Source organism: Poecilia formosa, unplaced genomic scaffold (genome assembly GCF_000485575.1).
Source record: "Poecilia formosa unplaced genomic scaffold, Poecilia_formosa-5.1.2 Scaffold48, whole genome shotgun sequence".
NCBI classification, from domain to species: Eukaryota; Metazoa; Chordata; class Actinopteri; order Cyprinodontiformes; family Poeciliidae; genus Poecilia; species Poecilia formosa.
In genome coordinates this window covers 2,269,451-2,283,348 of record NW_006799987.1, presented here as the reverse complement: position 1 = coordinate 2,283,348, position 13,898 = coordinate 2,269,451, and the positions used below count along the sequence as shown (strand labels likewise).

Genomic DNA, 13,898 nt, shown 5'->3' with positions numbered 1-13,898 from the left:
GACATCTGGAACCTGATGAAGAAACATTTTAAAACACAGAAATATGAGAGTTCAGAGTTACCTGAGCAGATGAACTCATGGCTCCAATCAATGGTTCCATCACCAGGTAAACAGTTCCTTAATGCAGATCCTGAATTCAAACAGGCAGAACTTATCAACCAAACTGGTCTCTTTGAAGCTTTCTCTGAATTCCTTGCTGAAACAGCAGAACCACAGTCCAGTTCAGCACAAACTACAGCAGCAGTTGAGTTCTTGTCCCAGTAACTAGTCCAAACATGCACTGGTCTCCAGTCTTTTTGATGTAACATCTCCAGTCTCCCGCCACATCGGCTGGTCTCTCCCACCAACCTGATTGGGACTTGATGTGAGCAGAGACACAGAGTTCATTAATGCAGGAAGTGAAGCAGCGAACAGCAGCAGGTCTATGGAGCTAAAACGGTCTCATAATTCATAAATGCACAGACTACGATTTACAAATGCAAAAGATCCACAAATGCACAGCACAAGATTCACATTTAGGAGCTCCGTCTGGCCTGTGAGTTGCGCTGCACTTGTGTGTGAATTTTGAGACTCCACTGACATCTCAAAATTCAGTCTTTTTCTTAATTAATGGTCTATCTGATTGGGTGATCAGCAACCAATCAGATGGCGTCCTTACTTCAGCCAATCATATGAATAGAGCCCCACGTTGGAGTAACCTATTTTTCAGCCAATCACATTAACCCATTCCAACAGCGCTGTAGCTTTGACGAAGCACCGACAGTTTAGACCTCAGCCTGGCTTCTGGCAGCGACAGAGGAGCGGTAAGTGAAATATCTAATATATTAGCTATTTATCTCCATGTTATCGTTATTAATCTCAATCGATTTAATTATGCAACTATCATCACAAGCTAGCGATCTAATAATAGGCTTTGTATATTATTAATTGTTATAAAGTCCTGGTCCTTAAATGCTAAATTATCATAGCAGTGTAATTATTCACTAAAGTCACGCTTTTCAGAAACACAGTGATTTTTTTTTACTTATCATGCAAAGCATAATATGCAGAAATATGTATTAATTTTGAAAATACACATTGATGTGCATTACTTTGAATTTATTGTTAGCGGGAGCTGGCTTTTACTGTTTTATCGTCAGTCTGTGATGTTTCGTCTTTGCTCTGCGGTGATTGTGAGTCTTTGACATTATCAGTAATGAAAACTGGTGGATGATAATTCATACATTGTTTATGTAATATATTCGGATTCTTGTCTAATACTTTACATGAAGGAGCGATCCGGACACCAATGTTGACCCTTCGGTTATTTTTAATGGTAACCTAGACCAGAGTTTCCCAATCCTGGTCCTCAAGGCACACTGCCTTGCATGTTTTAGGTGTTTCCTTGCTTCAGCACAGGTGATTTCAATTAGCAGGTCTTTGCTGAACCGCAATCAGCTGAATGAGGTGCATTAAAACAGGGACATTTCTAAAACATGCAGGGCAGTGTGCCTCGAGGACCAGTGTTGGGAAACACTGGGCAATAGAACCGAACATCACAACCTTACATGTGTGCATGCGCTGGTGCGTATTAGTATAACCCCACAAACTAGAACCAGCATCAATACATAATAAATATGAATATATTACAGTTTATATTTCATAGTATTTTTAAAAATCAACATTATAAACTAGGAGGTAGCACTGTTATTTTGAAGTGCAGCAGGTTGATCTGTCTTATATTTGAAGCCCATATTTAAACAGCAGCATTAGTGATGTCATCTTTACTGGATTATCTCAGTCTTAAAAACTGGATTTGTTTAAGTATGCATATGAATTTGAGACAATCATTACTTCAGATTTTTTGAAAGATCTACTTCTATATACATTTTTGTGGATTAATCAGTACAATTTTTCTCTTGCATAGTGTCATCAGATGTGCTGTGTGACCCAGTGAAGGTGCTTCTTCAAGTTGAAGCTCCCAGCTGCTTCCAGACCTGCAGGACTTTCACCAGGACTTGGTGACGGCTCTGAGCTCCAGATGTTCTGGTTTGGAAGTCACATGTTGTGTAGGGTCACATGTCATCATCTTCCAGTCAGTCTCTCTTCTGAAATAAAATCACTTCAACATTCATTACTTCTGAGGCTCATTGATTCTCAGGCATTACCTACATCTGCCGAGTCAGGAGAATGACTTCCTGTTTTTAATATGCTAAGTTTCTGATATGGGTGCTGGTTCCGTAGCTTTTTTTTAATTCCTCATCTAGCACTGGGCTCCTAAACTCCAGACCTTGGGGCCCGTCATCCTGCAACTTGTAGATGTGTCCCTGCTGCAATACACCTGACTCTAAAGGTGAATCACTTCTTCAGTGCAGCCGGGTTTGCCATGGTAACAACCTCATTACTTGACTCGTGTGTTGAAGCAGAGACTCATCTAAAAGCTGCAGGACACCAGCCGTCCAGGCCTGGACTTGAGGATCATTGGTTCGTAGTTTACTGTTGTGAAGTCATCAGCTGCAACAAGCTTGAATTGCATAAAGATCATCTCTGTCCTACTCAAAGTTACTGGTATACTTTTGGATAGAGCTGTGGCCTGAAAAAGATGGCTGGTTCTGTTCTGGAACGACTGTGGAACCTCTGGAGACAATGGTGCGAAGAAGGATTCTTCATAAAATCAAGAAAGTTACAGACAACCCTGAGCTTCCTCTTCATGAGCCTGTCTGAGAAAACAGTGTCTTCAGTCAGAGGCTTCTTCAGATTAGCTGTAATACAGACTGCACCAGAGGTATTTCCTGCCAACAGCCATCACCATCTACAATAACTGTTACAAAGCCTCGGGTGGACATTAATGTTTGTTATTCAGATTGGGCCAGGTGTTGGTTGGTTTGGCCTGGGTGGGGAAGGTGCGCCACCCAGTGGTGAGTTCTCCATGGCACTTTCAGCAGCTGCAGAAAAACCGTGTCTCTGAGAGTGGAGGCGTTCAGCTGGTGCCGACGGTTTCGGCTGGGGTGGATGTGCGTTCCTGACTTGTGTTTTGTTGTTAAATGTGTTAAGGTGGTTTTATTTAGTAGTTCCGCCTGTACTGTATGATGACGTTGTTCGTCGGGCCGTTGTTGTAGCATGCTGCACATTGTTAGCTTTTCACCTGTGAGTACATGTTGCGTAGTTATTGAAGTATTTTGGTTCATTGCTGTTTCGTGTGCTTTTGTTAGTATCCGTATATGTTTGATGTGCCTGTTTATTATGACCTTTAAGTTACTTCACGTGGGTAAATCTCGTTAGCTATCAGTCGTAGCATCTGATGAACACGTGGTCAGTTTGTGGCCTGCAGGTGTCACTGCTGCCACTTGTATTAGATGTGTAAGGTGAATTAATGTGGGCTTATTTCTGTTATGATCCACATCTCCAACTCCAAGCCTACCTTCTGCTGCACATCTGTACCACTAATGTAACGACTCAATAAAGAGAGATTGCAAAGAAATCCCATCTACAGTTTGTCCTGGCGAGTGTAAATATCCCACCAGCCTCAACTTCAAAGTAGATCCTCATCTACAATAACTCTTTGAAGAATCTGAATTAATGAGCTACAACATAATTTAATTTACCTTGGTGATAAAGTATTTTTGAAATTTAAAGTACTACAGCAGCCATTTTACTGTACTTTCTTCTAAATATTACAGTGATCACCGGCTTTGTGATCCCAGTCTAATAAGGTGCCTGCATAGCGTATTGCTAAATTAGCCAGGTTTAGTAAAAATGTACAATTACCTTGAAAAGCATGAAAGTTGGTACAGTAGTAGAAACAGGCAATTTTCTGATTGCCTTGGTTGATGTAGCCATTTGTTTAAAATTAATGTATAAAATACAGGCGTTACATTTAAACCAGTACATCAGTTCTTAATTAGAATGTTCAAAACAAACTACATGTTCGACATCCCAAAAGGTCTGGGAATCCTTTAAAATGGACAAGGTTGGTCCATGGAGGACAGAGTCCTGGTGGATCAGGTTCTTTCACAGTCTGAAGGATTTCATGCCTCCGAGATTCCGAAAGGACACAAAGAAATAAATATTTTACTTTAATCACTTGCTGTTAGTTGATTTTTTGAATTATATTCAGGAATGTACACACCCATGAACTACCAATCAAAACTTTTACATTTCCAAGGGAGGCGAAGGACGGAGAGAGCGCAGGGTGCAGCTGGTAGGATAAATAAAATTAAAAAATCACTTTGTGTTTCTGAAAAGCGTGACTTTAGTGAATTATTACACTGCTATGATAATTTAGCATTTAAGGACCAGGACTTTATAACAATTAATAATATACAAAGCCTATTATTATCTGGAATAAATTCAGCTATGTAGAAAGACGCCAGCCTGATGCTATTAGCTTGCAGAAGTGCTAGCATAGCTCGGTAGCATAGCTTACTCACCAGAGCTCTGCTGATGCGCTGATATAGGAGTTGGGTGTGCTGAAGATCGCTAGCTTGTGATCATAGTTGCATAATTAAATCGATTGAGATTAATAACGATAACATGGAGATAAATAGCTAATATATTAGATATTTCACTTACCGCTCCTCTGTCGCTGCCAGAAGCCAGGCTGAGGTCTAAACTGTCGGTGCTTCGTCAAAGCTACAGCGCTGTTGGAATGGGTTAATGTGATTGGCTGAAAAATAGGTTACTCAAACGTGGGGCTCTATTCATTTGATTGGCTGAAGTAAGGAAGCCATGTGATTGGTTGCTGATCACCCAATCAGATAGACGATTAATTAAGAAAAAGACGGAATTTTGAGATGTCAGTGGAGTCTCAAATTCACACACAAGTGCAGCGCAACTCACAGGCCAGAAGGAGCTCCTAAATGTGAATCTTGTGCTGTGCATTTGTGGATCTTTTGCATTTGTAAATCTTAGTCTGTGCATTTATGAATTATGAGACCGTTTTAGCTCCATACAGGTCTGCAGATCCTCCTCTACCTGAACAGGTGAGTCCAACAGCTTGACCAGGTGAGCAGCTGTTTCTAACTGAACTCTTCCTGCTGCTGCAGTTCAGCAGAGCAGACTCACTGCCTTCACACAGGAACTCTCTGCTCCCCACTGGAGCCTCTGGTTCTCCATAGAGCGCCCCCTGGAGGACTGAAGGAGGCCCACAGCCAATCTCCCTGCAGACCACCTCTGCATCCTGCAGGTCAAAGTCTTTTTCACACACTGAGGACCACGACTGGTTGGTCTTCACCTCCAGTCTGCCTGAGCACCGGTTGGTCCCTTGAACCAGCCTGACTGAGTCTGAGGATGCAGAAAGAAAAAAGGTTTAAAATCCTTCAGAACTTTATTTTTCTAGACACACATGGAAACATCTCTGGGTTTGATAAAAATAAAGGTCAAGAAAACCAAACGAGAAAAGTTCAGAGCATCAAAGGTGGAGTGAAACCGAATGTACCTCGAATTTTATCATTCATTTTTATTTCTGTTGAATTTATCATATTTTTGGATCATAAACATGATCAGAAACTCAGTAAATGTCAAACAATTTTAGTTTCAGTGAAATTGTTAATATTTCAGTGGATTTAAAAATAAATGTGGCAAAATGGCTCAACAGCGCCCCCTAGTTCAATAAGGCCAACAACCATAACAAACAAAAGGTTTTCCTGCTATTTGCACTAAAAACAGGAAGTCCACCATTTTGGATCAAAGTTCATTTCCTGTTGATTTTCAGGTTTTGAAAATGTCTGATTTCCTTGAACTCCTCCTGGGATTTTGATGCATCGACTTCAAAGCAGCAGAGATTAAAAGTTATTAAAATTATGAGTTTTTGTTCATCTATTTGGGCTAAACTGAGAACTTTATCTGGATATTTAAATTATTTTAGTTTCCCTCTCCTCAAGGTTTCAGGTTCTTAGTTAAAGGTGACGGTTTCTCTGCAGACATCTGGAACCTGATGAAGAAACATTTTAAAACACAGAAATATGAGAGTTCAGACTTACCTGAACAGATTAAATCATGGCTCCGATCGCTGGTTCCATCAAAAGGTAAACAGTTCTTTAATCCAGATTCTGATTTCAAACAGTCAGTGAAGATCCACCAAGCTTGTGTCCCTGAAGCTTCCTTTGAATCTCTTACTGAAACAGCAGAACCACAGTCCAGTTCAGCACAAACTACAGCAGCTGAGTTCATGTTCCAGTAATCAAATGAAACAGCCAATGGTCTCCAGTCTTTCAGATGTTTCATCTCCAGTCTCCCGGCACATCGGCTGGTCTCTCCCACCAACCTGATGTTGTCTGGACCTGAGCAGAGACAGAGAGTTCATTAATGCAGGAAGTGAAGCAGTGAACAGCAGCAGGTCTGTGACTCTCTGGATGCAGAAAGAAAAATGTTTCTTCAACATTTTCACTGATTTTTTTCCAGTTTGTGCAGCAAAGCTACATTACAGTGCAAACTCCGTGTGGATTAATGAACCAACTGATGTAGAACGGGAGGAGAGAGGAAATCTAGTGTTTAATACTCTTATCATCTCCCTGAGATCATTAGAAAAAGATAAACAGAAAAAATTATACTACAGCAGCACAAAGATCCAATGAATTATCAATAATTAATATTTCACCCTTTTCTTGCCTTCTACTGATTGGCTACTGAACCAGTTGATAAAAACCAATGTGAGGACAGATTTAATCACAGAATAATAGAAAACTATCATCATCTTTTTACACTGTAAACTTAATTTGCAAAGGAAGAGCAATCTTTGATCGGCCTCTTGGCTGTCAGCTTCTTCTCAGTGACATCAAGGTTTTTATAACCCTGAATCTGCTCCACTGGTTTCTCTCTAAAACTACAGACAGACTGTGATTCTAAAATAACACAGGAAATCAAGGCCATCGTTCAAACTTCTCCTTCTGTTCACTGATTGGTCCAGTAGAAAATCTACCAGAGGGAATCCAGGTGAAGGGGAAGAAGCCCAGACTGAGCTGGAAGTGAGAATCTTTTAAAGTGGAGTTTGAAACAGAACAGGAAGGAAATGGCCAGGATATGAAATCACCTGAACAGACGATCTGTACATTGTCGTCATCATCTCTTCGTATCGACACCACAGATCCACAGTGCAGCTGTCTGCAAGCTACAGCTGCTGATGTAATGTTCCAGTTCCAATTCCAATATTTCACTGGTTTCCAGTCTCCCAGATCCTCCTTCTCCAGTCGGCCACCACAGCGACTCCTTCCTGCTGCCAGTCTGACTTCATCAGACAGAGCTGGAAGAAACATTTACATGTTGGGTTACAACAAGCAGAGACAGATTGATGTAGGATGTGCTGACAGGATCCTGTTGATGGTGTTTATGTGATCTTCTCTTAGAGGCAGAGCTACCATGGATGGTTCTGGTTCTGATTCTGGTTCTGATTCTGGTTCTGTGTGCAGAGCGATGAGCTGGTAGATAACTTCCATCATAAAATTTCAGATGTGATTGATTGCATTGCCCCCATTAAAGTGAAGGTCGTGTCTAGTAGGAACAAATCTCCCTGGAGAAATGTGCAACCAGATCTGCAAGACAATTTTGCTGAAGGTCCGAACGTAAATGGAGCAAAACTCAACTTTGTTTATTATGAAATCTATTAAGCAAGACTGAAGCTATCACTAAACTCTAAAACATATGAATGGAACATTCTTTGCAGAAATTATAAACACTAACAATGCTCAAGCGTTATTTGCCACAGTTGACTGGCTCACAAACCACCTGACCTGCAATGAATTCACCAAATACGCTACAGAGAAAATTAAAAATATTAGAGGGTCAGCATTCACTGCCACACAAAATCTAATATCCATGCTATGCCCCAAAAAATAACACCCACAGCTTTTCTTCAGAAAGTCCTGCCTGTCATTTCATCTGGTCTGATTCAAATAGTAACTCATGGCTCTCATCAGGCGTTTTCCCCCAGCAGTTTTCAAACCACTGATATAAAAACAACCATCTGAACAAATCATTCCTGCAGAATTACAGGCCGATCTCCAACCTGTCATTCATCAGCAAAATGACTGAAAAGCTGTTTCAACAATTAACTGCAAAACAACCGAAACACTGAGTTCCTTTAAATCTGGACTAAAACCCGGCTGGTCAGGTTTGCTTTGAAACTAAATAAATGAAACACTGAACAACATTTTGATGTGTGACGACGGCACTTTGACTGAATGTACCGTTTACTGGTTTACTGAAGCACTTTGAACCGCCTTGGTGCTGAAATGTGCTTCACAAATAAACTTGATCGATTGGTTGATTGATTCTAATCTGCAGCAGGCAGTTCGACATCCTGCCTGAGACGCTCCCACGTCAGACGGAGCTCAGACGTCCACCCTGTTATCTCAACCTCATCTGACCATTGAGAGGTGCACAGTGTTGAATCCTGCAACACTGTTACTTGTCCCAGATGATGGCACAAAGCATGATTGTCAGGAATTAGCAGAACAAACAGTAAGAAGTAGAAATGATTTCAGAGATTTACCATTAGATAAAGGTGAAACACTCTTTGTGGATGGTTCTTCGAAAAAAAATGAATTAGGAAAAACTCAAACTGGGTACGCAGTGGTAACTGATAAGACCGTGCTAAAAGCCGAAAAGCTCTCTTCACATTACTCAGCCCAGGCTGCAGAATTGATAGCGCTGACCACGGCTTGTAAACTTATGAAAGACAAAGACGTAACAATTTATATTGACAGTCAGTATGCGTTCGCAACAGTGCACACCTTTGCTCAATACTGGAAACACAGGGGTATGATAACGACAGGAAGACCAGTAACACATGCAGAATTGTTAAAAGATTTACTCCAAGCTGTGCAACTCCCAAAACAATTAGCAGTCTGCAAATGTGCAGCGCATACTGCTGGAACAGATAAAGTGACCTTAGGGAATGCTTTTGCTGACAAAATGGCAAAATGGGCAACAGCAGGATAAATAACGGTGTTACACCGTATAGCTCTTGACATGGTGCTAGCTGAAAAAGGGGGGGTGTGTGTTATCTTTGGAGAAAAGTGTTGCACATACCTGCCAAGCAACACAGCTGCTGATGGGACCCTGACGAAGGCCATTACGGGGCTCTGAACCCTTAATGCCAAAATGAAGGAAGCCTCTGGAGCAAACACCTCTATGTGGGATGCATGGTTGGATGTTTTTGGAAGGTACCGAACCCTTGTGTCCTCTGCTTTAGTATCAATGGCAGTCTTTGCTGCCATTTTAACCTTGTGTGGATGCTGTTGTATTCCTTGCCTGCATTCTTTGTTTAACCGTATCATCACCACAGCAATTTTGCCCATGGAGGACCGGATGGCACAGATGTATCCTTTGCTGGTCAGAGATGCTGAATATGACTCAGAATCCTTGGCTGAGGATTCCCCTGACTTGTATTCAGGTCCTAGTTTATGGACTGAGTTCAACCCTTGAGTGTAAAAATATTTGCGTTCTTAAAAATGAACTCCCAGCTGAAAATCGTTTGAAGTGGCTGTTTAGAAGGGACATGAGACTTAGAACAAATATTTGATAAACAGGGGGGAATGTTAGGTCAATTGTATTATTATCAAATGTTGTTATATCTTTATAATATTCTTGCTTTATGTACACTTATTTGTTTAGTTATATCTTTAAGAAATGTTCTTGTATTGTTAATCACTGATTTCCTTTCTCAGAGGGCCTCTCTGAAGAAGAGCAGTGACAGCAGCTCTCTACAGAACGCCCTGCTTTTTGACCTGTTAGCTGTAAAACCGTCGCCGTGAAGACGTACAACTTGCTCTGTTTGACCCTGGGTCAGGAACTGGATAATCCACATTAAGATAGATTGTGTTCTTAGTTAGTGATAATCTTGGGGCTGTGACTGTGTGATGAAGTGTTTTCCCTCCTCCCTTTAGAGTTACAGCGCCCTCTGTGATTAGGGATCCTAAAGACAATAAAAAGAGAGGAGCAGGCAAATGTGCTTTCAGAGCAGTAGGAGATTGTAACTGAAAGCACATCTCTGTCTGTTCTCCTCGCGAGTATTCAGAATCTAACTTCCTCTTGTCTTTCCTGTGTTATTTAATCTGTGTTAATAGGCGTCAACTCTGAAAGTAACATTTAAAATGTTTATCACAGTGTTGTAGTCAAGCCCACCTAACCGAAGACCAACACCAGAGTGTATCGAGACCGAGACAAGACCAGCGCCCCGCGCTACATGACATGATAAAATGTGAAATATGATCAAGATTGCTTCTCAAATTGATCTGAAAGATCCATATTCCCATAAAAACTCCTATTTAAATACTTGATAAATTTTTACCAATATTCCATCTCTGTGCTACAACCCGCTGTGCACAGAGATGTTCAGCCTCTGTGTGCTACGTGAGCATGCTGAGTGATGCTAATCTGGATTGAAGCTTCAGCAACATTATCAGCTTTGTTGCAACATAACGAGGTTTCTCAGGGTAAATCTAAAGTTTAGACCTTCAACTGGAAAAAGTTGTTTATTTCAAAGAGCTGAAATATTTTACCACCCTAAAAATATAAATATAATGCCCTGGGCGTTAGCCCATATTGCTCATGTCAGAAACTACCTCTCTCTGCACCATTAAACATAGCAATTGAGGCAATGCCCTGACGGTAAATAACGCTCAACTATGAACACTGACCAAGAAGCAACAAGCAAGAAGTAACCAAGCGCAAGGCGCTCACCATGACTGTTCTCACCCTCTCTCCTGCTACATGAACCCAGGCAGTCTGACACCATGGCACACATTACAGCTGCCACTGTGAACAACAACGATCAAAGAGCGATGTGCATGCTGTGCGTGCTCTTTCATTTTTGTGTTTTATTTATTTGTTAAAAAAATATCAATGTACATATTTAAATAAAAATAATGATAGCTACTGCAGTGTACGCAGAGTATTACAAGAACAAAGAACGGGGTCATTGAAAACAATGACTTATTTTCGTCATAACTTGTTGCGTATGGTGAACTGACAACTCCTCGGATGGTCGGACTTCTTAATGCACATGCGCTGGTATGGTACTCACTGCATGTATGCTATTCTGACAGCGTATGGTAATCTGATAGAACAACGACTCTCAGTAACAGTCTTCTAAGAGGCGTTCAGAAGAATCAGACCGTTCCTGAATGTCACATCACTATATTTCAGACTTTTGGACACAGCGTTGTCTCATATATCCGACAAGTCAGTCAACACCTCCACACAATAATTAAGTGCAGTGAGTGACAACTTTTTTTCCATCACAAATGCTTATGTCTCTGTACAGCTAGCTTTGCTAACATCACGTCAACGGAGCTTACCTTCTTTGAGCTACTTTTCTAAGTGACGAAAAAAGTTAAACGTTGTCCCCACCGTCTGTGAAAGCGAAGTGATGCTGTGTTAACTGTCGCCATCAAATTTCTTATGATTTATGAAGCGCTATTATATTACTGGCTATTAGACGGACATCTTCTGCCGCATGTGTCAGAGCCGCGTACGAGCGAAAGCAGGGGAGAGAGAGTAACAGAAAGTCACATTATTGCTAGGATTTTAATCGGTGCGTTTTGCATCTACTGAAAACAAAGACGTTAACAAATAAACTGGACAGTATGTTGTACGTTTAGTGATATTTTCACAGTTGCGGTCTCGACTGGTCTTGAAATAAAATCCCAAGTCCTACAACACTGGTTTATCAGTAAAGCATTTTTAATTTGAACTCTAGTGAATATTAGTGTTTGATGAAAGTGGAGTCCTACCTGAGCTGCAGAGACACAGAAGCAGCATCAGAGCCGTTTGCTCCATGTTTCCCCTGATGTGGAGTGAAGCTTCGTCTCTTGATGTGATCAGGATGTGGCTCCAGACTCTGAAGACTTCCTACTTTAAGCTTTTTTATCTGCTGCTTCCTGAACGTCACAGTTCAGGTCTTTGGCTGCTTTCAGAGACGACGCCTCCTTCCTAGGAGCTCATCGTGAAGATGGGTTCATACTGGGCCTACTGGGATTCAGAGGTTTCACCAGTCTCTGTTGTTCCTGTGTTTAGTTCAGTCCTGGTTCTGCTTGTGGCCGGAGTGGATCCAGGTGTGTCATCCACTGAAAGGGAACCTGATGTTGTTGGCAGCAGCAGCTCAGCTTCCCTCCAGGAAGGGGTCACAGCTGAACAGAAATGAGCCCAGGTGTAGCTGCTATGAGGAGGAGAAACAGAGAGAGAACATGAGCTTAATGTCAGCGTGACTGCAGACGATGGAAGGATGGAGAGTAGTAGGAGAAAGTAGCAGAGGGAGGAGAAGTGGTCAGTTTGTCCTCCAGGAGGATTCCTGGAACATCTTCAGATTATAAATCTGGAACATTTCAATTATTTATTTTTCATAAGACATTTTTCTGTCATTTCATTTCAGATTTAGTCTTTGACCATCAGAGCAGAAAGGCTTCATAGAGGCAGAGGGAAATCTAAGCATGAATCTGGATGTTCAGCCTCTGTGAGCTGAGTGATGCTAATCTGGACTGAAGCTTCAGCAACATTATCAGGTTTGTTGCCACATAATGAGGTTTTTAGGGTAAATCTAAGTTCAGATCTTCAACAGGAAAAAGTTGTTAATTTCAAAGAGCTGAGATATTTTAGGCCCATAAAACTAAAAACATATTTTATTTAGAATGTTAAACTCTACCAGCTCCTTTATGTTGCTGCAGCAACATGCATTCATATTAGCTGAACCTCTGCAGCTCTGACCCCAAATTCAAGCCCAGTTGGGCCAAAGTTTGATAGTCGGGTCGGGATTCTGTGGTGCATTTTTAATAAGTCATCAGGTTTTTTTTTTTAGCATAGAAACCATAACTAATTGCTCCCTTGGACTAAATTAATTTTCTGCCTTCATAATTTTTCTTAACACATTTTTTGCATGTTTATGATATTGTGATAGTATCACAGTTTCAATGATTAAATATCCGTCACTAAGCAAGAAGTCGCTGACTCTTCAAAATCCCCAAACAGATTAAACTGAGTTAAATTTTCATTCTTTTCTGTCATAATTAGCAGTTGCTGGTCAGGTTAACTTTCCTACAGTGACATTTGACCTTTGACCCCCCACTTTGCAGCGACCATCTTTTGGAGACTCCTGGTGGGGAATCCTCTTGGTGCTGATTCACAGCAGCATTTGTGAGTCCAGTTTTTAAACATGCCATCAGTTTTTCTTGTGTTTAAATGTTTTGTGTTATTATGGAGCTTTAGCAGAAGTTCAAGCTGGAAGACTCCGCCCCCTCCGTTCATCCATCGACGTCATGCTCATCCCCGTCCTCAGCCTGGACCTCACCCTGCACGTTCAATCAGCAATCAGGCTCTGCATAAAAGGATCCACACCCAAACCGTCAGACGCTTCCCAGCTGCGTTCAATCCGTTCATCTGCACGTCTCAGCTCCTCCACAGCTTCGTGATTCCCCGTCCTTCGACCTCGCGTCCTGCGTTGGTCCTTTCTTTTAACCCTCAGACGCTCCCCGGATGCAAGAGATTTCTCCCGGCCCCAGCCTCGATCATTTCAAGCAGCTTCTCCCGCCTATCTCTCACCTGTCTAGAATTTCACTTACTCCACGATCCACCTCCGAAAAACATAAGCCCTCCGGTCACCTTGTTTACGTTGACCCCTTTGGCCCGTGATGCACGACGGATTACCTCCCGCACAGTCGTGAGACAAGGTAGCTAACTGTGGGGCTCTACGTGGAGGGAACAGCCTGTTTAAAGATGCCACGTAAAGAAAAACGACAGAATCAAAAGGGAGGATCTGATGGAAGCGGCAAAAGGCCATCTTCCTTCGCCCGCCAAGCTTCTCTCACTTCCGCATGCCGTCATGGTCAGCACTGTTGAAAATGGATCAAAAATGTGCCGCACACGGAGCAGAAAATCAGCCAACACAAGCAATCAGACTTTACTTGTTTTATTCTTTTTTAGCGCTA

At 41.7% G+C, this 13,898-nt stretch overlaps 1 protein-coding gene across 1 annotated transcript in view; it reads right to left on the bottom strand.

Moving 5' to 3' along the window:
- The window catches only part of LOC103138344 (scavenger receptor cysteine-rich type 1 protein M130-like), a gene marked incomplete at its 3' end in the record, with an annotated part of 39,851 nt that extends 27,658 nt beyond the window's left edge, over positions 1-12,193 (bottom strand). Inside the window, exons 1-4 of the mRNA XM_016671637.1 lie at positions 11,712-12,193; positions 7,010-7,219; positions 4,954-5,262; positions 62-358 (exon numbers count right to left, since the gene is read on the bottom strand). Of these exons, the coding sequence (XP_016527123.1) occupies positions 62-358; positions 4,954-5,262; positions 7,010-7,219; positions 11,712-11,757 (862 nt within the window). The remainder of the gene's footprint in view (positions 1-61; positions 359-4,953; positions 5,263-7,009; positions 7,220-11,711) is intronic.
- Between the last annotated feature and the right edge of the window lie 1,705 nt (positions 12,194-13,898).